The 25,672-nt window shown below is 38.0% G+C and overlaps 1 protein-coding gene across 1 annotated transcript in view; it reads right to left on the minus strand.

The window, feature by feature from the left end:
* The window catches only part of plxna3 (plexin A3), a 145,401-nt gene that overhangs the window by 12,632 nt on the left and 107,097 nt on the right, over positions 1-25,672 (minus strand). The window contains exons 11-24 of the mRNA XM_043247611.1: positions 18,006-18,102; positions 15,997-16,187; positions 14,995-15,143; positions 14,780-14,900; positions 13,011-13,147; positions 11,011-11,178; positions 10,414-10,507; positions 10,068-10,307; positions 9,491-9,634; positions 6,981-7,215; positions 5,741-5,883; positions 4,969-5,225; positions 3,542-3,608; positions 464-610 (exon numbers count right to left, since the gene is read on the minus strand). Coding sequence (XP_043103546.1) covers positions 464-610; positions 3,542-3,608; positions 4,969-5,225; positions 5,741-5,883; positions 6,981-7,215; positions 9,491-9,634; positions 10,068-10,307; positions 10,414-10,507; positions 11,011-11,178; positions 13,011-13,147; positions 14,780-14,900; positions 14,995-15,143; positions 15,997-16,187; positions 18,006-18,102 — 2,190 coding nt within the window. The remainder of the gene's footprint in view (positions 1-463; positions 611-3,541; positions 3,609-4,968; positions 5,226-5,740; positions 5,884-6,980; positions 7,216-9,490; positions 9,635-10,067; positions 10,308-10,413; positions 10,508-11,010; positions 11,179-13,010; positions 13,148-14,779; positions 14,901-14,994; positions 15,144-15,996; positions 16,188-18,005; positions 18,103-25,672) is intronic.

The following is a 25,672-nucleotide window of genomic DNA, read 5'->3' on the forward strand; positions in this document are numbered from 1 at the left end:
TTTGCTTTTGTTACTTGAATTAAATAAACAATAACTTAAATTTAAAAAAATTAATTAACTTTAAATTAATTAATATTATTTAAGCGAGTTAGCAAGGAAATGTCTCATTTTAGAGTAAGTGCTTAAATAACAAAAACTAAGACTAAATAATATAAACAAATATAATAAAAAAAAAACACAGAACATAAGTGCTAAAACTTAACTAAAACAGCCGTAATTACTTCAAAATATTAACAAAATTATAATAGTACCCTAAAACAACACTGGTATTAGTATCGATAGATGTCATTTCTAGCTAAAAGCATCTGAAAAGGTAAAACAATTCTAATGTTTTGATACTTTTTCAAAAGTATATGCGAGTTGAAGTCAAACACTTGTGGTCTTTCAATGAGGCAGGGAGTTCTGGGAGACAGGAAGAGGGATTATGGGATATGGGAGAGAGCGTCACCACGGGAACACTGACCAGCTGCTTGTAGTCGATTTGTTGTCGGATGAGCTTGTCTTCGCTCAGGGAGTATCTGGCCTCTCCTGTGATGGCGTCTATGGGACCTTTTTCCATCTGCTGTTTAATAGCACAGTACAGCATAAACAGAGGCTCACCAGCGCACTCCTGCACAGAGAGAGAGAGACAGAGAGAGAGAGAGAGAGAGAGAGAGAGAGAGAGAGAGAGGTCATATTCTACACTTCTGAAGCGTTTTATTTTCTCCCTGAAGTCCACTCATAATGTTAGTCAAGGTTTCCCGGAACAAAGTTTCATGTGTTCATTTTCCACCTTCTCAGTGACCCACAGAATTTAACAGGCTGTTTTTTTGCTACTGTACCTTTAAGACTCCTATATAAATAATAATATAACATGTTTCAATTGGCTAAGCAATCCATTTCGGTCATGCTCACACAACATCCATAAAAATACTATTTCTTTGAGTTTCATGACGAAGAAATAAAAAGTCAATATATACTACTGATCAAATGTAAATAATAAAAAAAAAAAAAAAAAGTATGCATTAAATTGATAAAAAGCGACTGTAAAGACCACACTGCTGCAAAAAACAGCATTAAAAATTGTATTTATTTATTGTTGACTACCATGCAAAGAACAATTAAAAAAATATATAATAATAAATATATGTATGATATGTAGATCCCAGGCCTATTAAAATCACTAGATCAAAACACAGACATCCAATGTTAATAATTTAAATAAAAACACAGAAACAAAAACAAATCATTAGCAGAAGCTTTGTGTTGTGAACAATTCGACGAGTCTATGTAGAACCTCAGCGCTTTTCTTTCCAAAAGAGCAAGGACATCACGTTTTCCGTTACATGTCTCCTTTAAAACCTTTTACCTTTAAAAGGAGACGCTGAAGAACTCGGGAAAACTTCCTGCGCGAAATACCACAGAACATCAATTTAATAAAATCACGACGAGCTGTAATTTTCACACACTTTCGAAAACGCCTAATTGCACCTTTAAATACAGAGGAAGAAGCGATGAAAAGAAAAGAAAAGGCATGTTCTGACCAAAAGGAAGCGAAAAAGAGAAACAAGGCGTGCGGAGAAAGAAAGCGCGGCCGTGAGAATGAGAGACACGTCCGATCACAGTTCTTTTCAGATGGCATTTGTGAAGTGTGGAGAAGTCTCCAATTACCCACTTAAAAGCGTTTGATGACTAAACAGCGATACTGAGGGGAGGCTATTATTTAGTTCTTAGGCAAGATCAGCTTGACATTATTAATTACAGCATGACATCCTGAATCACACTCTTCTAACGCAGGCGGAGAGGGTTACCCAGCTTGCATTGCATGCCTAACTGCAAGTAATTCTAAACAAGCAGCCTCCGAACTCTGTGTCAAATGCATTTAGCCTTAATATATACATCATATCCTCATCTTTCTATTGCTTTTAGAGGATGTCGGTGTTCTGGCTCCGTCTGCCGCTCGTAGTCTGGCCGTTAGACCCTGTTATGACACAACAGATGTGTGTCACGGGACCCGAGCCAGGTTTCGATCGCTAACGCACACGTTTGAAAGTCAAATTCACACGGTTTAGCGTATGCGGTGTAAATGCAGATGACATGAACTGACAGCACGAGAGGAAGCCTTAAATATCTGTCAACAAATATTTATGTTACTCTTGTAGGATTAAGTCAGCACAAAATTATAATTCTATCATCATTTACAGACCGTCATTTGGTTTCAAGCCTGCCTGACTTTCTATCGTAAAACTGTAAAAGTGAACTCGAAAGCATATAGTGAGAGTGGACTGCTGAGCTCAAAATTAAAATCAAATAAATAAACAAAAATTAATTAAATTAAATTAAAAATCGAACTAATCTGCAGCTAGCCTAGGCTGTATTTTTAATTATTTTAATTTTTTTTTTTTTTTATAAAATATGGATTCACAGATATGCTTTACATTACTGTAAATGCATATTTAATATTTTAATTTCATTATAATTATAATGTAATTTCATGTTGTTAAGCATTTCTAAATGAATTACTTTATGATAAAAATATGTTCTAAAAACGTTTGGCTTCTGAAAATGTTATGTTATCTTAAATTTAAAAATGCTCAGTTGTAAAAAAAAAAAAAAAAAAAAAAAAAATTGGTGGTTATGCTAATTAAAACATTGAAACACTGAAGGAATATTCCATTTCATAATTTAGCAAAAATCAAGGGAATTTTGTTTTTTGATATTCTCTGAATGTTCTGAAACAAGTAGCAAGATTTAATAAAATGCAAGAATAATGTCCAACTAAAAGTTGATCCATGAACATTTTCTCTAATTTTACGAGAACGCTATTGAAAGCTCTGTTAAGGTTACTGGAAGAACATTTGTTTAAAGCTTTGAGAGAAGAATGTTCACTGAGTATATGTTCTATATGAACAGTAAAAGTTTGTTAATAAGATGATGTACGTGACAAATGTACATCAGATATAAACACACTAAATGTTTTGGCTCGTGATATATATGAAATCACACGAACACACCCAAGCAGAGCAACAGAGCCATACCGAGAAGGCATTTCGTAGTAATTACTCCTAGAGGCCTGTACGGTGGCCAAAACACTTTAACATCTGCACTGATGGGACGTAAAGACACTGGGCGGCCGGCCAGAGCTACATTCCGTAGGGCAATTGCAGCATTGAATGCACAAAGGGCCTGATGTTCCCGCCCTTAGTGCAAATAGCCATCTCAATCTGCTTCAGTCTAATTCAGCTGTGTTTGGGTCACCCTGGTGATCTCTGGAACACCTGACAGGATGTGGGATTGAGCGAGTGCCCTCCACGCTGCTGATTTCAGGGCTGGGTGGAAGCCGCGGCATTCCTGAGTCGCTATCTGGAGCGTAGGCTTTAGCGAGATTTATTAGCTTTGCTTTGCGATGAGTCAGACTTTAGCGCGAGAAAATCGTCTCGCAAACAAGATGCTAGTTAGCCTCAGAGCGGTTTGAGGTATCCGGTTGTTGCTCAATTTCACGTAGGACTTTGCATAGCATGTTAATAAAACTGACCGATTGTTTAGAAAGAGCAATACAAACCTTGAGGAAGCGGTGCAGGAGGAAGGTGAACCAGTTGGTGAGCATCTTCTCAGCCACAGACTCAGTTCTGAAAAAACGAACGCAATGCATGAGTGATAATTACGTTGTGTGTCCGTTGGTGTGGTATTGCTAGGTGGTTGTTAGCGTGTTCCGAGTGGGTTTTTAAGCCTGTTGCTATATGGCTGCTGAAGTGTGCTGGAGGATTGCTAGGCGGTTGCTAAGTGGTTGCTAAAGTATTTTGGGTGGTCGTTAAGCTATTCTGGGTGGTTGTTAGGGCATTGCTATGTAGCTGCTAAAGTATTCTGGGCATAGACATATAGACGCCCCATTGAACCGCTCCAGACATGTAGTTGTGCCACCATATTGGAACGGTGAACTTGACGTCATTCACCATGCTGTAGATTCAAACAGAGCCGTTGTGTGCAGGATTGTGGCATCTTTGAATACTTATTCATTACTATGGTGAATGACGTCAGACCGCTATAATAAGGCAGACGGCTTACGTATCGCAGGCACATAGAAACAGCTGCTAATAAGGCATTTAGGTATACATACATATCTATGGTTCTAGGGCGTTGCTAAGGCATTCTGGGAGGTTGCCAGGATGTTGGTATGGTATTTAAGGGGTTGCAATGCTTAACTGTCTATGTGTTAAGGTTGTCTGTTTTTTTGCATGTTGCTCTGTGGGTGCATAATATTATACAGTGTTCTGAGTGGTTTCTAGGGTGTTGCTACGCAGCTGCTAAGGCCTTCTGGGGATTGGTAGGGCACTGTTCAGCAGTAGCTGAGATGTTCTGGGGCGTTTCTAATGTATTGTTATGTAGTTGTTTTTGGTGTTATTAGGGTGTTGCTGTGCAATGGCTGAGGTGTTTAGGAGTTGTCAGGCCTTACTGTGGGGTTGTCTGCATGTTTTTTGTATGCTACTGTGTGGCTGCGTAAAGTAGTAAGGTATTTGGTTTCTACGGTATAGCTATGCAGCTGCTATGCTGTTTAGAGTTTTTTTTAGGGTGTCTTTTATATGGGGTGCTTTTTGCTGCTATATACTGATGCCAAGTGTTCAGGGAAAGTTGCTAGGGCATTGTGTGGGAAGGGGGGGGTTGGGGGGTTCATAGCAACTGTATCTAGTTGCTAAGATATTCTGGGGGGTTCCTAGAGTGTTTTCTAATATGTTCTGGGCATTGTTAGGTAGTTGTTAATAAGTTCTGGGGGGTTGCTAGAGTGTTGTTATGTAGTAGCAAAGATGTTCTGGGGTGTTGCTAGGATATTATGTAGTTACTAAAGTGTTTTTGGGGTTATTAAGACATTGCTATGTAGTTGGTATTCTAGTTGTTTTCTAGGATGCTGTTATACAGTATGTTCTGGGGGTTGCTAGGTCCTTGCTACCATGCTACCAATAACTTTGGAGAAATTGCTCCATAATCTCTTACCGTCTAAGCAGTAGTTTGGGATGGTTGCGGTTCTCCAAGTTCTTTTCGATCAGGTCTGCAAGAAGCTGTTTGAGAACTACAGTGGCATACTCCATCCGTCCCTGCAGCGCCGCCATAAGGAGGGAGGCTACATTGCCGCGATCGCGCATAGAGAAGGACCTTTGAGCCTCCAGAGTGTGGATGAAGGTCAGCAGGAACATCTTGTTGTGCAGCAGTTGACTGAACAAGCGCAGGGCTTTCTCCACATTAGCCGGAGACTGAGAGGATAAGGAACGTTTGATTAAACGAAAGAAAACGCAGGAGAACAAAAAGACGAATGGAAAAGTCAGACAGGAAGGAGATGAGAGAAACATGCGCAACAACAATTGTTGCCTGAATGCATACTCGAAAAAAACCTCTGCTGCGGTGAGATTTAATTGTTCTTTGCTGACTATTTTCAAAACATTTTTTGGTAAGGCACGTCTCCAGACGGCTATTCCACCAGGGCCTTGCAGGGCTGCTGATTTCATTCTGCCTGAGGTTTTAATTAAAAAGCATGCTGAAAAAGGAGCGTTCGCTCTGAAGCTCACTACTGAGACAGCAGTACCGTAGCTTCAGAGCTTAGGGGATCTTTTTAAAGCACATCTAGGGTTTTTTCTGCTTTCTTTTTTGGCAGGAGGATTAAAAGAAAATGGTCTATGAGTTGTGGCAACCTACTTATTGGCACTTGCGAGTGATAGACGACACCTGGTGACAGAGAAATCGAACCATCAGATTTGAAAAGTTTCCTTACGTCCAGCTCCTTTAGAACCGGGTGTTCTTCGATGCCAGGGAACATCACTCTCATTGTGTAAGTACGATACTCCAGGAAAGGGATCTTCACACCATCCATGTCATTTGTCAGCTCTTGGATGTCTGTCTGGAGCTCAGCAAATGCTGAGAGTAATAAAGAACAGAAGAGATCCGCATCCATTAGAATGAAGCCTCATATGCTGTGACAGACAGATATACTAGGGGGATATTTCACCATATTTTGAGATTACTGGCATTAGTTACAATGTGGTACGAAATGGTATTTCATGTCATTTCCATTACTCATGAAATTTTTCATGAAACTAAACACGATTTAAATTTAATTGGTTTCATTTGCAACTGTTCAGTGTAACTGGTTGTTTTGTTTATGTTAATCAAACACCCTTTTCTTGTCTAATAAGGCAGTTTTTACATTCATCACAGAATCAGTTTTGGGAGATTAAATGAAATTATCCACCACTGATTGAAAACATGAAAATTGTAGCCATTTTTCTCTATAATTGAGGTTTTTTTGCACAATAATATTGACTGTTTTGGTAATATGATTGTGGTGATATGCGATGTCTTCTTATTATCATATTTTTTATCGGAATTCTTTGCTGAACAAAGTTTAAAATAAAAGTATTTATTTGAATGAGAATCTTTTTAAACTATATATTATAAATGTCTTTACTGTGACATCTGATCAAGTTTCATCCTACACGCTATCACTCTCTCTATATATGACAGCACTTCTGGAATGAATGCAAACAGCTTCAGTCTCTGGGAAACTATGCCCACTGACAAAAGACACAGAAATGAAAAAACTATAAAATCGCATAAACAGAAAGTTGCATTCGTTCCAGTATCTCATGGCATTCTTTTAACAAATGCATAAATAACACAGCACCGTGTCTGCCTGAGCTACAGATCCTTTTAAAGCCGTGAATAAAACCGGTATCAAAGGATGAGGACATTATGACGTCATGACCCAGTTCAATCCCTCCACAAAGACTGCGTCAAACTCTGCAAGAATCCAGGCTACTGCAGTGAGAGAACGCATCCGACTCGTCGCCCACGGGAGACGGAGCGCACAATAAAATAATACATCACAGCTCTGTTTGATTTATCCTACGGGTTAAAACCATTAGTAGCTCATTAAAACACTCTCCACACCTGTCTGAAACAGCTTGGCACGGGCCATATGCAACACAGATGCTGAACTTCCCCCCAAATCTTACCTTCCTTGCACTCCAGCGCGACACGGGACTCCAGATTGTCCATCTGCAACTGTAGGCGTTTGAGCGTGCGGTCGGCGTCCCGCGTCTTGCGCTTGTAGGCGATGAGCACGGCGATGATGGCGATGAGGAGGACGCCGCCGCCGGCTCCGATCCCGATGATGGCGGGCAGCGTGAGAGTGCTGTCTGAATAGATGTGAAGCATTCCAGGAGAATATTCCAGGCCGCCCACGAGAATCTACACGCACAGACAAAAGAAACCATTAGACGGGGGTCGAGCGCCAGGCCCTTCAATCTAACGACCCTGCCGGCTTTAGTGGGTCATAATGAGGGCTTTTGATTGGCTGAGGGCACTCATACTGTTTCTTCTTGAATGAAATCAGCTCGCAATTAGAATTACCGCCGAATTATGCACTTGTTGGATACGTTCATGTCGCGTTCCTCCACCTGCGGAGAGAGAACAATCGCTCACGCCTCCGTCAGACGCCGTGACCACTAATCCACATCAAATTACTTCAAAAAGTCACTTTGGCACAGGTGTGAAGGCAATTAGGCAGGAATCAGCAGGTAATAGAGGTCTAGTTAGAGATTGGGGTCTGACTGAGGCGTGGTACCGGGAGCTTGCGCTATTCGCGAACCAATTAAACGTGGCATCCAGCCGTCCGTCTTAACGAGTTTCACCTTTCTGCGGCTGCTCGGGCCCCGCGTGGCTGCATGAATTATTGAGACTCGGTGATAGAGGGGAACAAAGTGAATCCTGGAGCGCTGTCGATATGTGTCAGGTCATTAGCTGAGTGATCCCGGCACTCTGGATCCTACTATGTCTCTCCCTCTCTCCCTCATTCTTTTTTTCCTTTTTTTTTATGGGTGTTTCTCCACACAAACCGGAGCTCGACTGAATATCGGCTATTTGATACACGCAATCTTTGTGTCCACAGAGTTAGTGATAATCAATCAAACGGGAAGGTGCTGGATGAAATTAAGTGGCATAGTGTGAATGTAGTGTACCTTACATGAAGAGGTCCTCGATTTGATTAGGATTGACGCTATTGATCAGTTCTAAAAGTAATTACTGCAACAAGGTTTGCATTCGGGTAACAATATTGGCAAAACACTCAAGTGATTTAATAACCAAAACTAGATTTTCGGAAGAAATTCATGTCATGATGCTAGAGTGTGCGCCGGGGAGTTGCTGTGTAGTTCAGAGGTGTGAATATTTATGCTGATAGGAAATTGATTCAATTCATGTTTCACTGATTTGATTTAGAAGTGATATTTGCACACATTCAGAATGATTCAGTTTAATTTTATATACCTGTACTATCATTAATTCTTGTTTTAATTGCATTAAATAATTTGTGTATCTGTATGTGTCAGTATTTAATATTACATTTACATTAATAAATATTACATACATTATACACAATAAATGTACAATTTTAGACTAATAATTATATTTTCAGATTTACATTTCTAATTCATATAAACCTAATAGTAACTAATGCATTTGTCTGTCCCGATGTGTGTGTCTAATCCACACACACACATAAAATTTACCATAAATGCAAGTGCATTGTTTATATTTATTATGCATATATAAATGCACACACATACACTTATGAAAAAGTGTTAGGTTTATATATTAAAAATATTTACATATTGAGTGTAAACATATACATGTAAATATTTTTAAAATATATACTGTGCGTGTGTATTTATATATACATATTAAATATACACAGTACACACACATTATCTGAACATGCGATTAATCATAATTAATTGTTTCACAGCAGTATTTTAAATTGTTGAATCGGCACAGCTGCTCAAAAAAAAACCAAAAAAAAAACCACATGATTTGAGGCATCATTCATGTCTGCAGCACAAACGGTGAAGAATAAAAAGTGTTAAAGTTGGATACTTAGAGTCAGTGTTCAAATGAGGTTTTCTTGAGCAATGACCGTTAATGAAAGCCATTATTATCAATAAAGGGGGCTGAACGTGTCTCAAATGCTCTTTCTAAGCATATGTCAGGGCTCAGGGAGGTTATGAAGGATTCCTGTCTGCTGTTTGTAATAATTGTTTGAGCTGCCGGGAGAGCAGATAGCTAGATTACGTGGGAAATTGCTTGTATCAGCGCTCCCTATAATCCTAATAAGTGCTTAATGTACGGCGAGCCACTTCCAGTTGACCTTTATGTTTTCCGTTTTAGCATTAAGGTAAAAAATGGCTATGCGGCAGTGGCTTATTACGAGATTGATTAAATGAGAGGCACAATGCCCGAGTCCACGCAAACCAAACATTCAGCATTTTCGCCATCTTATAGCCATCCATTCATTTTCTGCCATCTTTATTGGTTGATATACAATAAATAAGGCGCCATGAATTCTCGGTCAGTACAGTGTGTCAGTGAGTGGTGAGCAGGTTTTGCTCTTCAGCTGCACGAGAGGCTCCTTATAGATTAGCTGTTTATAATGCATAATGGGGAAATGTCATAGCTGTAGGATGCTCACCAACACTCGCTGTTCTCCGGTCAGATCAGGGGAATCACAGAGCAGCTGAGACTCAGAGACTGTTAACAGACAGGGCGTTTCTCCAATCATCACGCTGTAATTCAGGCGGGCGTTGCCGGGAGCAGGAGGGATGAGGTTCTTGCCCTGTTTACAAATGAAGGCACAGGAAAAATTAATTTACCAAAAATTATCATCATCACCATGTAATGTGCAGAATTTAATCATCATGGAAACTGATGAATGTCTAGGTTATATTTCATACATTATATGTATATATATATATATATATATATATATATATATATATATGTATGTATGTATATATATATATATATATATATATATATATATATATATATATATTTTTATATCTGTATATACACACACACACACACACACACACACACACACACACACACACACATATATATATATATATATATATATATATATATATATATATATATATATATATATATATATATATATATATATATAAATTTTAGTTTTAAAAACTAAAAAATGCAAACTGAAAAAGAATAAAAACAGAGTGATGAGATTATGACAAAATTCATGCCTTCAAGATGATGGGCGATCCTGGTTTGACCTCCAGAATCCCAGCATTCCCGAGGGGGTCGAAGGTCGGGTTGGGATAGTATGTGAAAGGAGTTCCATTGAGGATGAGAAGGGCGGACACATGGTCCAGGATGAAGCCGAACTCATCCGGATGAACTCCGCAATCTGGGACCTGGCGTTTGGTGTAGATGATGCCCGGAGCCAAGCACGTCATGACAGAGTCATTCACCAGCGTACAAACCTACAGAGGAACATCCAGACATTAGTCCTTATCACGTAAACAACAAGCTGTTCGTAATGATGCTGGGGGGCAGAGAGAGGAGAAGGACAGCTGGTCGGGAACTCACGTTTGTGGTCTCCACTCCCCCATATTTGGCTCTGACTTTGGGCTTCTGAATGGTTAGCAGATTGGTTCCTGTGACCGTGAGGGTGGTGCTGCCACTGTCAGAACAAACAAACAACACTTCAATTAGACGACAGATACTCATACCTCAAATCGAGCGACTATACGACCGTGGTATATTACAAGCCAATCCAAATTTAGGTTCTAGTGAACAATAAGCAGCAAAATTCTGAAATAAGCACTGCGCCAATTCTATTTTTGGATGGTGGGCCGATTATACTTCTTTCCATTTAATCACACTGAAAGTAAAACATTTCACTCAAACCATTTAATTACAATTACTCGAACTTGTTATATATGTATATCTTTGTGCTAATCAGACTATGGAGTCGTATGCTAACTCTCTATTGGAATCAGCTGTGAGTGAGTTTCTGCCCACGTGGAGCATTTCAATTCATTCATTTCAAAAATTCTATTAGGCTTTGGATGGCGTCTTTGAAGTTAGCGAGACGTATTAGCCTGTGTAGACAGCAGGCAGGGAGGGATCTCTCTAGGGTTTGGAACGGAGTTATTAAGCCTGTGTGAGATTGTGTTAACGTACTTAATGATGCTCCAGTTGGGCTCCACACTGGAAATGGTTGGATCTTCGGTGTAAATGTAATGCGTAACGCTGGTGACTTCGGCCTTGTCAATGAACAGCTTGACAGATGAAGTCCCAGAACCTGACGCTGAGGGTGGCGTCACACACACTATCTCACGCACCGTTCTCCTGTTGGAACAAAATCACATTATATTACACAAAACTTGAAATACGTAAAGCCATTTTTATACTATTGTTGCTTTTAATTTCAAATTTTCAAAACGCCCTAAAGAGGTTTGCTGTTCTTTTCTGGCTAAAAGATGGTTTATTTGTTTGATGTTGATATGGTTTTCCACACGAAAAGTGCCTAAACTCTCTCAGAACCATCAAAACAGACCATCTTGCTCAGGGCGGGAGACCAGCTAATCACGTTAGACTGGTTTAAGCCATTTTTTATATGGTTGAAAGGACATCTAATGCGTTTTGGATGCTGGTTTCTCTACAAACTAAATGTTTGGGGCAACCATCAACTGAGTTTTGTTGGTTATCAACATTATAAGACTGAAATAAACCAGTCTAAACTTGAACGGGAATACATGCTGGTCTTTTTAGCTTTTAATTGCATAAATTGCTATCAGGCTGGCTTTAAAGGCACCTTAATGTCAGATTTAATGATCCAGAACAAATTAGTGTTTAATAATTACAAAAAACTGCTTATTTGGGGGGAAATGGAATCAGAAGTTAAATATAAATAAATAAAAAATTGTTTTATGAGAATTTTTTTTTCATCTTCTAATTCTGTAGTCATTAAATGTTCAAATAACCATTAAAACTGAAGAGCTCATTTGCAAAAACAGTTTTTAACAATTTTGTATTTTCATTGTGCATTCCAATTAATCTTAATCAAACTGCAGTTGGGATATTCTGATTAGGTATAAAAAAAATACAGCTTACTAACACAATAAAAATAACTATGTCAAAAACCTAATAAGTGACAAATTGCAAAATAAACCGTAAATTTATGAAATAAATTGCAAATTAATGTACACACATATTGTTAACCAATTTAATAATCACTGTAGTCACTATTCATTCAAATATATACTTTATATTAAATATATACCTTTAATTTTATATATACTTTAATTTTAAATGTAATATTTAATAGATATTTAATAACTATTACGCTAAATGATTGACTGAAATGGAAAAAATATATATAATATTATAAAAACTTACTCTTTTTCCATCTTTAAGTTAATTATTTTTGCAAACCAGATTCAGACCATCATAAACCAGGTCTAAACTTGAACGGGAATACATGGTTTTTCAGCCTTATCTTTAGTGACCTAGAACAATTTAGTGTGTAATAATTGCTTAATTTCAGAAACTTATTGTAGCAAAAAATAAATCATAAGTTGGACAAACATTTTTTACATAAATAAAACCAGTTTAATACCACAATAAACAAAATAATATTTTTTCATTAAATGTCATTAAATGTTTAATGGTTCATTTAAAAAAAAAAAAGTATATATATATATATATATATATATATATATATATATAGAATAGTAATTATATATAATCACTGTAGTCACTAAATATTCAAACAGTCATTACAAATAATGTATATTAACGATTACAGTGCTAACTATTTTTTTTACTGCTTTCTTTGGCCGACCAAATTCACCAGCTGAGATTTTGCGAACATCACGGCATAAACCGGTCTAGACTGGTCTTTTTAACCAGGAACCGACAGCATTACAGATCTCTATCTTCTAAGCAGATGCTACTCCATTTTAATCACCACACCGCTCGCTAACAATCACAACTAGTAATGCATCATGTTTCCTGGCGCACGAGCATGTGGACATATTTGAGGACGGCCGCGCACGCTCACTTGATTTCATGTGGAAATGACACATCTCGCTTCCTCCGAAGCCCAACTGCATCCCCCCAGATGTCGAGGGACCCAGATGCGCTCAGCGCCGGAAGATCCGGTTAAAAACGCTGCTCACCTGACAAACAGACACTCTTCCTGGGCCAAAAACACGGTCACGGTGCTCCCGGCGTCCAGATGTTGGCCTGAGACGGTCAGCCTGGTCCCGCCGGACACTGGTCCTTTCTCCGGCCGCACTCGGTTAAAACTCGGAGTCTAGAGGGACGAGAAAAGCAGCGCTAACTTCCGAACAGATGGAGTTCACGAAGCGCGATACGGACGCTTGTTTTGCTCATTCTGGTACAACACCAAGAGATTACACTCATCACTGTAATAGAAATGTCCTGCTTGCTCTCGCGCCGCGCAGGCCTCGTTTGTTTCAGCGCAGGACCTGTCAGGCGCCGTCCTCTCGCAGTAATTAGTTGCATACCTGTGTAATTGGTCGGAGTGCGTGTTTTCATTTGCTTTACCCTTCTGCACGACTGAAGCTGCCTGGACGCTATTGATTAGATGTTGAGGGAATCCAGGCAGGGTCATCTGTTTATATATATATATATATATATATATATATATATATATGTGTGTGTGTGTGTGTGTGTGTGTGTGTGTGTGTTAAGTAAAGCTCCTGGGCTCGGGATAATAGACTAATGCCCTATTCCTGCTGGGCACCACTTAAAACTCAGCGGGGAGGAAGGGGTAATTGTCATTCTTTACATCCCCCTTTCCTTCAACTCCATTATCACATGGGCTCCACCGGTTGATTTGATTGGCTAACGGGATGGAGGAGTGGGAATCCCAACGATTCATCGGTTTCATGTGCAAAATCAGATTGGCTGAGTCTCAAAGGATGGATTCGTATTGATTAGCTGCGCGTAAATCACCGCAAACAAAATGTTAGCAGCGATAAGGAAATCGATATGAAAAGAACGATTAAAATACAACCGCTAGGTGTAAAATCGAAGGGCCAGTCAAGTGTTGTTTTGTGTATGAAGGACCCTATGAAATTGCCATGGAAATACATTTAGCATTCTAAAACAAATTCTAATAACCTATAGAGTGTTTAGTACTTGCAATGCTTGTTTCTGGCAGAAATGGAATCACAAATTGAAATGTCTTTATGTGTAAAGTTAAATAAATGCATTTGTCGATAAAAACTGTAAAATTATAGTTAAATTAAGTTAAATAAAAAGGTTAAATTAAAGAAAACATTTCTAAGAATCAAAATAATGATGACATTTGATTCCAAATAATGTAAAAATATATATAATAAAATACAAATGAACTATTAGTAAATGATTTAGTGCTAAAATGGTAAATAAATAATATAAATGAAAAAGATAAAGATGCATATATATATATATATATATATATATATATATATATATATATATATATATAAATGAACTATGAATAAACAGATTAGTATTAAAATGTAACGTATTAGTATTAAAAAAAAGCGTATAATGGAACAAAACAGATAATGAACAAAAACATAAATAATATAAATGACAAAAGATAAAGATGCATATTTAAAACACATTTCACTATTCTAAAAATATACATAAATGAATAAATTCATTATAAATATTTGTATAAAGTTATTTACAATTAAAATATATTCTAAATAAATAAAAAAAACATTGACTTTTTCCAACCACTATGGCATTTATTCTGCCAACCAATCACTGGTCTGCACACACAGGATTATGGGATTAAATTAGGATTTGTTTTGATGCCTTCCTTTCTCCACATTATTGCCTGATAAGGCAACATTCCACAACCAAGAGACAACCACTGTGTCTTTAAATAACGCCGTTCCTTTCCTAAACAAAGAAGTAGAGGACGTACCACAAACGAGTACATCTGAGACGACTGGGTTCGGTACTCAGCACTGCAGTCACCGATACACAGCTCCACCGGACCACCAGGGGGACTCGACATCAGAGATTCCTCCATATCACACACGATCCTGCAGGCCAAGAACAACACAGAAATCACCCCGGCGCTAAGCGCTGGCCAAAAACCAGTTCAAACGAACTAGCAGCGCGGGAAGCTCGACCCACCTCTCAGCGCTGATGTATTCAGACGCAGCAGGGTTGCAGCGAACTCCCGCCACACGCACATGTGTGATCTCTCGAACCTGCAGCCCCAGATTCTCTCCCTCGATGGTCACACGTGTGCCGCCCTCCTTCGGCCCCGTCAGCGGACGGATCTATGAAGACGGAGATGACAGCTTCTCAATGGAGGATATAAAAGAAACTAATTCTAAGAGCTTTAAAGGTCACCGCTTTCAAAGGTGCGGTGTGGGATATTTGTCGTGCAGGAAGATCGTGTATTTCATTTGTGCTTTTAACCGTACTCTATAGGGATTATTCATGAAATATGAAGGTACAAAAGTCAGACAAAACCTTTAATGAACAAAAAGATAAATAAATACGCACATTTTGATGCTGAAAATCGCATTACTTCTGAGAATGGTAAAATGAAAGATACTAAACATAGATTGATGAATAAATAAATCATAAAATTAAATAATGAAAAATAAATAAAAAAAAAAAGAATAAAAGAATGGGCATTTTAATGAAGTAAAGATAATTGTTTATATGTATTAAGTCTATATAAATACACACATAATATGATACATTGGTTTATATAAATAATATAAATATAATCATATACATGCAAATGCATGAAAATATTTTAAAAATATATACTGTAAGCGTGTGTCTTTTTATATACATACATAATAAATATACACAATACACGTATTATGTAAGAAAAATTTGGATGAGATTAATTAAGATTATTTGACAGCACTAAATTAAATAAATACACCCCAATAATAACAATATTATTAAATGACAAAATTATTATTAAATGACATCCATTATTGACAGAAATAATTTTTCGTTCTTGACAGAAAATGATTTATCACCTATACCCAGTGTCCCTAACGTAATTCATTTACTACCTCACCGTTTACTTCAACGCTTAGGTTACGGCTTGTCCGAACACAATACGAATCTACTGTCCAGAAAGGTTTTCAGAAGACGTGTGCGTATTACCTTAGTGATTCGGGGATGGCTGCAGCGTACGTTGCGACGTCCCTGATGCATCCAGTTGTGCTCGGGTGATGAACAGTGCTGCTTCAGGAGACACTTCTTATCGGCCAAACACCAGCCACACTCAAACATGCTGTCTGCCTTCAGACAGAGTCCACAGCTGTCCCTTTGAGCTTCACACTTATACAGGAGAGCTGCGCCCAGACACACACACACACACACACACACACACACACACACACAGAATGAGAATATAGCCGTCCTCTCAGCTGGGCAGTTAAACGCAGGCCATGTTTGGAGTGGTGCCAGCTGTGCGGTGCCAATCGATAATTGAACTGTAAGGGGAAGGTAGCCGAGGCGAAACCCACGCCTGCTTTCACCGTGCCGTGATTCATGTGCTGCCCACACAAACTAATAACTCTGACCCGAGGCCTCGAGGAAGCAGAAAACCAAGGCGTTCTGCTGTAGTGGGTGTAGACGTTCAATTGTATACACAGCGGCTCTGTTCCAAACTCTAGTGAGCTCACTTGCTAGTCACTGTCTACACAGGCAGCATCCGAACAGATATCTATATAGATATAGAACAGATATGTTCACAGAAAGCATCTCGTGAATTGTCATCTTTGCAGAGGGTTCTACATCTGCTCAGCTCATTAAATATAACACTTTTCAGTAGTAAATAATAATATTTGTATCTGTAACGTATATAAAAGAATGTTTAAAAATAGATAATAGAAATATTTTGATAGATCTTAAAAAAAAAATAATACAAAACAGGATTAATATAGTTAGTTACAAAATATAAAAAGAAAATATGTATAAATAAAAATTATATTTATAAATGCATTATATTATTTTATAATATTATTTTATTTTATTTTAATATTTACATTTTATTATATGACACATGGGCATTTTATTTAAAATATTTAAATTTCATTTAAAATATCAAAATATATAATAAGTTAAATGTTTATTAATAATATAATACACTTATATTATATTCTATAATATTACATTTAGAAATATTATGTAATATTGATATATGTTAATTTTATTACAATTAAGTTTATAATAAAATTAAATATTTATTTAAATATTATTTCATATTTCTTTATTTAATATTAATTTCTATGTACACGTAAAATATATCACTTAAAAATTATGCATTAATTATGTATTAGTATTAGATTACATAATTAGACTAACAAACAAAATAACGAAATATTTGTTTAATATTTTACATTACATGTGGATATTTGCCTAGGCTTTGTCTGGCATCTTGGACAAAAATCTTCACAAAGCTTCACATTGCAAGATTTGCTACTGAAAAAAAACAAAAACAAGGTGGCTTGGATTTAGTCCAAAATGAGGTATCTTTGAAGGCAGCTGTGGGAAGGTGGATCTCGAGGCTAAATTGCCCATCTGAGCTCAGAATGACAGGCCACTGAAAACACGATCACGGGCTAATAAACACACAACACCAATAATTTACCACAGAGATTGTATATCTGCAGATACACAGTGAGCTGTGACTTTCTATCCCTCCCTCGCCTCTTTTTCTCTGAAAGCACTTTGTACACCTGATGAAGTTCTCCTCAGGAGATATATATATATCTGGACTCCAGGAGGTCTTTCGACTCGAAGTAAATGCAAACAGACAGCCGTGTGGACGGGTTAAGAGCGGACGGACTCGGGACTCCATACCATCCTCCGCGGTAATGTGAGGTTATATAAGGCCGAAGCAGGCAGGCGCCTTGTTATCAATAAAATATGCCACGGCGACTGAGAAAACACCTGGCAGACTAAGTGTGTTTGAACAGATATCCAGATAAAATAAAATAAAAGATGCATTAAGTTCTACTTTACACGAAGGCAACACCCTACCCACATCAAGAAGACACCGGGAACGTCGATAAAATATGAATGCAGAGGGGATAACTTCAATATTTCTTCTCTTTGGCTGCAGAAATGCCACTAGGGGGCTGAAGGTGAAGCGTGAGATTTCTTACCTCGCATGGATGACGGCTTGTCGATGGGAAAGTCACCGTCCCATACGATGGAGAAATCCACAGGCAGGTCTCCCATCTCATTCCCATCATACCAATACTGCGGGAAAGAAACAACATCTATATCAGAAAAAGGGTTTACGCTCGAAGAAAACCTTTTTTTTTTTTTTTTTTGCCGTAAGAAAAACGATCGCTCGCGAACTCAATAGCACTCGTGGCAAAATATGCCCAATCACCACTGACATCATGTGAACGTCTCAAGAGACCATTACGGATGAGGATGATGTTATCGTGTCGCTTTGTCCAGAAGCCCTGCTCACAATCAATCCTGATAACATCTTTCCTGACCCAATGGAAATTAACTTAAATCCAGATCTATAATTTGCTGCACACTCCGCAGCACTCCTGGAAGGAAAAAAATAAAAAAAACCCCGGCCAATCGTGACTGACATCATCTGAGCATCACACTGACAAAGACGATGAAAACGCCATCGCCTCGCTCTCTCCACAAGCACTCATTTCACTGCTGATGAGGCCATGCCAAGACAAGGAAAGATAACAAGAGTTTCAACGACTTGTTATCCTCTTTTCTCATCAGACACAATATATATTTACGTTTAGTCTTTTAGGACGCTATTTTATCCTGAGCGACTTACAAATGAGGACGATGGAAGCGATCAAAAACAACAAAAGAGCAATGATATAAAAATAATACATTTTAATGTGTGTTTGAAAAAAACGTGACATGTAATTTTTATTGACTGATATTAGAAAAATCACATACACATACCCACCTGCCATAGACGGCGATTAAACTTACATCAAATTCATTTTACTGAAGTGATTTTATATACAAAGAAAGCATATTAAATGTGAGAGAAGTGTCTACTCCAGAAAAAGGTAAAATCTTTAAATTAATCATTTTCTAACATACCTATTCTGATCTGTATTTAATAAGCTGTACTTATTTATAGAATTGTATATATATATATATATATATATATATATATATATATATATATATATATATATATATATACATACATTTTTAAAATATATAATACCATACCAAATATGACCATACCATTATTTGTAAACGTAAATGACAATTACTTAGAATTTTGTTGCTGCACTTTAAGGGTTTTAATGTCATCTTATTAATTCTGGTTGTAAGCATATGAACTGTTGTTATACTGAATGACAATTTAGTGGGTGTCATCTCTATATCATGGTAAAATTGTATGCTTTTACCACACACACACACACACACACACACACACACACACACACACACACACACACACACACACACACACACACAGTCTAACATATATAGCCACAAATATATTTAAATATATATAAAACATACAGACACAGTAAATTTATTTGCTGAGATAAACGTTTTGCTGAAGAACTGCTCATTAAGTCCTGCTATGGCGCGTCTCCAGCATGCGGCTGCAGATCGTCAGGTGGAGGAGAAAGCAGGTGACGGCGGTTTTTACTGTCTGGGTTTTAATTAGCAACAACACTGAGAGCACTTAGCCAACGCAACCCTGAGAGAATATCGCTGATCAGGCGCATCGATCGGCGGCTGCTTGCTTAAGAGACTTCAAGACACCACGAGGAGTCCAAGAGAGCTGGAGTAAACCTACCAGAGCGAAGAAGCTCCGGCGTTACGAAAAGCCACGACCGCACTTTAACTTTGTTTCCCTGATAAACATGCAATCGTGCCATTTCAAAGAACTACGAAAACACTCAGGGAATAAACGGTTGAGCGCGTTGGTTTATTTTAGTGCAAAAATCAACATTTTTTGCACTGAATGCAAACTGGCTTTATATACATATGAATGGTTTTCCAAAGGATTTATGCATAAATTTGCTTTATTAATGCACCCAAACTAGTTCACTATTAAGGACTGATCATGTGGCGTTTCGGTGCAAAACTTATTCACTTATGCTGCTAGAGCAGGGAAATATTTTCATTTGAGAGCACCTTTACCTGATTTGCATGATTATCAAATACTGAGACTATTTTCATTTATAAATTGCTAGTAAATGTTATACATTCTACAAGTAATACATTGCATAAAATATTTCACAGTGAGATAAACTGAAATATAATTGTCTATAAATGTATATAATCTACTTTAGCACAATAAAATTACAAATAGTACCAAAAAAACGTGCAAATAAACAGTGCTATTCGTTTTTACCGCATTCTCCCCTCAGCAGTGAAAACTGCACTGCGTTTATTTCCATTTATGGCCAAACCAAAATCTATTTTGGAAAAAAAAGCAAAAGAACACCCTGCCTCGACAAAACCTCATGCCTCAGCCGGTCATTAAGGCCGATTGAAACGTCAGCTGTTACATCAGCGTTCATTCAGCCATACAGCCCAGATAAATCACAACAGAGAAAACAAGCGGTGCCACATCGCTCCCCAGCCGTCCGAGAGGCCCTGAAGAGTGGAAAATGGCCCTCGGTGGTGTGTGCGGTAAAGCCCGAGTCTTTCTGCAGCTGTTCTGGGGGGGAAAATATCTGGGAGGAACTCAAGCGAGCTCTGCAGTGGAAAAGGTGGTGAAAAGCCTAGCGAAGCCTCACTCAACCTGTTGACGCCAGGCACCCAGCAGTCATACATCTCTATGAGACACAGCTGCTGGGGTCTTAATTGGGGTCAATTACAGGCGACCCGCATACTGTCAGAGGTCACGGCTTCAGCATCATTAACTTATCTTGGAATTTGTTGGGCTGTTACGCTCTCAAGCTAAAAAGGCCTATGGAATAACGCTCTTCGCAGGATGGTGCAAAAATCACAGGAGCGTGTGAATGCCAGAAATTTCGAACAATGTCTTTCCATAAAGCACGTCCGTAAATTTATGCATTCGACAAATTACCGTATTCTTTGTTGCTGGTTAATTTCATTCAATAGGATGAAACGAGCATAACGGATGTGTAAACCTTTTGTAAAACAATTCTTATGCAAACTGTTGCACTGAATGGGACTATTTACATCACAATGGTTGCAATGCATAAAGAAAGCCTATTTTTTTTTACTTTTAAAATGCTGTTTCGTGAAAACAAAAGCATCTATGAAAATGAAATCTGTAATGTTTGTATCTTTATAAAATGTACAAATATTTAGATGCAACTATATATATCTAAACTTGAAAAAGCTACACTGATAATATAGATACACAGGCATTTTTTTCTACATTTTTGGCATGAAATTGACATGTTTTCTTGTATATTGCTTCTCCTGCGTTGAAAGGTTTGCTTTGAGGAGATTAGCCTGCGTGTGTAAATGGGTGGAAGCCTTTGTGTTTGCCCATACAATACCGCTTATCTCTGCCAGTAGTGAATTGATTTTCCTCCAGCTTGTCTTCCCACTGTATCGCAGCATGTTATGTGTAGACAGCCTGGCCTGGTTCTGTCAGAGGCCTCACTGGAAATGACTAACAAACGACAGCAAGGTAATCTTACCTCTAAAACCATCCTCAATTTATCAGCAGCCACCAATGTGCAAAACCAAACCGGGATGGGTGCTATCACAGGAATAAAGGACATTTCCTCCATTTTGATTTAGCTTTGTGCGCATCCTTGGGGTACATTTCAATCCCGTTCGCGCGTTTAATCAAAGGTTATAATATCTGCAAGCGGCACGTGGGTTTTTAAAGAGACCACTCTTAAAAATTGGTGTGCTCAATAATCCACTTATTGGAGCTAAGTTAATACGGTGCTACCGTTTATGGCAGCGGCTATGATGAATAACCGGAGATATTGACTCAGGGGGAAAAATGCTGCTTCTCGAAAAGCAGCCTTCTCTTGAAATTAAGTGATTGCAATTAATTCAAGTGGAACTCGGTGGAACTAAGTATTTAGTCTGTAATAGGATTTTATTGTTTAAAAGATGTTTTCATAGACCTCATCTCTCTGGATACGCTCGGCTCCAGCTGACCTGTCAATGGCGTCTCCTTCGAGTGACAGAATGAAAATCAATATAACTTAATGATGGAGGACCTGTACGTTTAATTAAGTTACAAATTGGACCAGACTCAGCACAAAAAAAGACACAAGGGCATCAACGGTACGAGCAAAATTAGCCCGCTGTGTGTGCGGCATTACTTTACGGTAACCTAATTATTGAATCATAGCTATCCCATTACTAACGACAGTCCAGTAATAACAGCGTATAATTCACTTCACCGAATGTTGCGTCATGGGCTAATTTCTAGGTTGTGAGAGGGGAATTCTGGGTTATGATAAAGGATACAGCTTCTGTCAGTCCAACGATGATGTGATTTGGTTTGGTTGAGAGCCATTGGAAATAAATAATGGCATGAGCAGTTCTCCTAAAGCAAGGAGGATAAGGAAAGACGGCCACATGGATGCAAGCAACATGTGTCACCATAAATGAGCCGAGCACGCTGACCTAAAGCATTTTTTCTGGTGCATCACTCTTGGAGGGATTTCTTCATTTAGAGGTTCCAGCGCAGCTGAGCCTCTTAATACATGGAGAAATGCTCAGGGTGCAGTTAATGCGATACATTACGCCTGGGACATATACAGTGGATTGATCACCGCATTAGTTGATCAATTTATTTTAATAAGGCCCACCTGCTTCCGCACAGCAACCTAATGGCGTTTAGAGTTTGTAGGATCAAGCCTGTGACTGCATTGAAATGTCACGAACGAGTAACTAAAATTACCTGAGAAACTTTTTTGGCCGTAGTCAGGCACAAACTCTTCAACCCATGCAACCCAGGTGATCGTTAAAACACGTTCCTCTCTGTAGTACGGTGCAAAACGGCTAATGCCTGATTGAGCACTTGATGAGAATAATAGAATAATGAGGGTGAGGTGGTTCAAAATGCCTGACAAAAATAACACGTAAGTGTTTTTATTCAAAAAGCTTCCGCTACCCTGCATCGAGGATAATGGGGTTCTTTGTGAGGGCCCTCTCCATCAAGAGCCTGGTTCAGAACTTGGGCATTGTGTAAAAAAGGCCTTTGGCGGTACGTTTCCCCGGTAACACGGCCGGTGCCTGTCGCTAAGGGGTCATCGGCGCTTAGCAACACTTATGCTCATGGACTCATTTGGAGAATTTTGCACACCTCTCTCTTCTTGGAAAAAAGTGAATTTCTTTGGATTTCGCTTCAGCCCAGCAAAAAAAACATACCCATTATAGACGTTTTTTCATGACTAGAATAAAATTAAAAAGTACACTCAGAAAGCAGGTGGTTATTATTTTCTGGCAGGGACGAGAACATTTTGTCTGTCAAGTGATGTACTATATGAGAAGATGACGCATAAAACCTATGTTGAAGCTATAGCTGTTAATTAGTGGTTCTTGAGTGCCCCGGAGCAGAAAAATGGTTAGCCTGGATTAAAAAAATAGTCAAACGTGACTGAAATACTGTCATAGGGTTAAATAGGTAAACAACTGTGGTAACTAAAAATGAAATCTTAATGGACGAATAACATCTCTCTGAGGCACACCTTATTGAAATAGCTTTGCTTTGCTTTCATATGATTTGGCTGTTTAGTTGATATCATCATGACTAGTGATTACCAAGCAGTTGGTTAGCTTTGTCCACTCAACTTTTAGTATGCTATTACTTAGCATTAAATATGTCAAAATGATCACAGTGTTCAACTAGCTCATGAACTGGATCTTTTGGGCACTGGCCCTGATCGTTTATCATTTTCCTCGCAGACAACATGTCTACATACTGATTGATTAATTTATCTTCTAGAACAATTAGCATGTTGTTATATTATTGCAACCATCAGCTTTCTCAGAACGTTACTAGCAGAGTACAGTAAAGTTCTTTGTAGAGTACGTGATGTTAAAGCCACACAATAGCAGCATTGTGAAATACTGAAAAGGCAGCTGCCTGAATTCTGGGGTGAGGCAGGAACGGGAAACAGCCAAGAAATTAGGGAGAATGCAGGGCCAGTTAACTTGATTTTTGTCAAAAATAATGACCCCTAAATTCCAGTGTAAGCGATAGACGTGTCCTTAGGGAGACCGCTTACATCAAGATAAGAGCTGATTAACTAGCTGTAATACAACACCAGTAGCTTGTGTACCCTTGTCTTCAACGCTGTAAGGTTAATAAAAACCACTGCGATTCTCACAGGTATGGTTCCATGCTACAAAAAAGATCATTCTATTAAAAAAATAGATCCGTTTTTTAAATAACTGAATGGAGCTGAATTGAGTTAAAAGTAAACAACATAAATTTTAACAAATTTCAACAAAAATTATAAACATAAACAAGTACATAAATTTAGACACATCATCCACTCATATGTATAATAATAAAAATAATAATAAATGAACATCTACAAACAAATATAAATTGCATTAAAATTGGCAAAAAAAAATAAATAAATAAATCCACAATAAATACTTACGTATTTTGTACAGTCAGAATAAATTCGCACCTATGATTTCGTAAATAAAAAAAGGAAAGAAAAAAAAGACACAAAGTTCTATTGGAAAAAAAAAAAAAAAAAAAACTTCAGCAAAAACATGATTGAGCATAAATCTGAGGTTGAACTGAAGTTAAAAAAGCATAAAAGAGAACAATAACCTCCAAAAACTCATCTTTTTTCTATTTGCTTCACCTAGCAGTAAACGAACAGAGCTATGCGATTACATTTCTTTAGTGGGGTACGAGAACAAAATAGCTGACCGCTTCATACACGTTCTCAGGTGACGTGTAAACAGAAGTTGAAACTGATTGATTCACCATCGCCCATCCAGAGGCACTCACAATTTCATTAGCATGGACCCCACGGCCTCAAAGTCACCTGCCGTCAGCTCCCAGAAGACTATGCGGTGCCATTCGCCTTGACGGCCATATTGATTGATTCTCGCCGCGTCTCGTGAGAGCGTGTGAGAGAGAGGACACGTGCTGAGGAAGGGAGTGGTGGACGGATGATGACACACTCTCCTGGGAGTCAGTGTAATCTGTATCAGGTCTACGCTGACGGTCGATTGCTATTCAGGAAAAGAAGCATGTCATGAGAGAGATGATGTGCTTTTTCTTTACTGTGTCACTGCTAATCAGGCTATCAATTAATCTGTGCATGTCCAGACCAACACAGATAGCACAAAGAGGTGAGAGACAAAGAGATTGAAGATAAAGGGGGGGATGGGGGACGATGAGGAGAAACTGTCAGAACATGAGGGTTTGGTTTTTTTATCATGGTGAGATAAAAAACAAAGAACTCATCTAGAAGCACTGAAGTCCAACCTTTCCAGGCAGGTTTAAGGTTTAACTGTCAACATGAACTAGCCATCTAGCCAGAAATCAACACATCAAGTTATATAGTAGAATGAGAGCATGGATAACTGACAAAATCTTAGTTTTTTCTACATTTTAATCATGCATTTATTCATTTAAATATATTTACAATTAATTAAAAAAAATTCAATTTCATTTTAATTTAGTTTTTAGTAGTTTTGTTGTTTTTTTGGTCATTTTTTTTTAAATGTGTCTACATAGTTTTTTATTAACTCTAATAAAATTCCTAGTAATTTAAGTAAATAGTGTTAAATTAAATGAAAAAGAGAAATGTTAACTTGGAAAATACCTAAAATAAAATCAGTAAAGGAAAATTTCTTTAAACGTCTGAATTTTAGTTACCTATAGTAACTATAG

The sequence above is a fragment of the Puntigrus tetrazona genome, chromosome 8, assembly GCF_018831695.1.
Source record: "Puntigrus tetrazona isolate hp1 chromosome 8, ASM1883169v1, whole genome shotgun sequence".
Taxonomy (NCBI): Eukaryota; Metazoa; Chordata; class Actinopteri; order Cypriniformes; family Cyprinidae; genus Puntigrus; species Puntigrus tetrazona.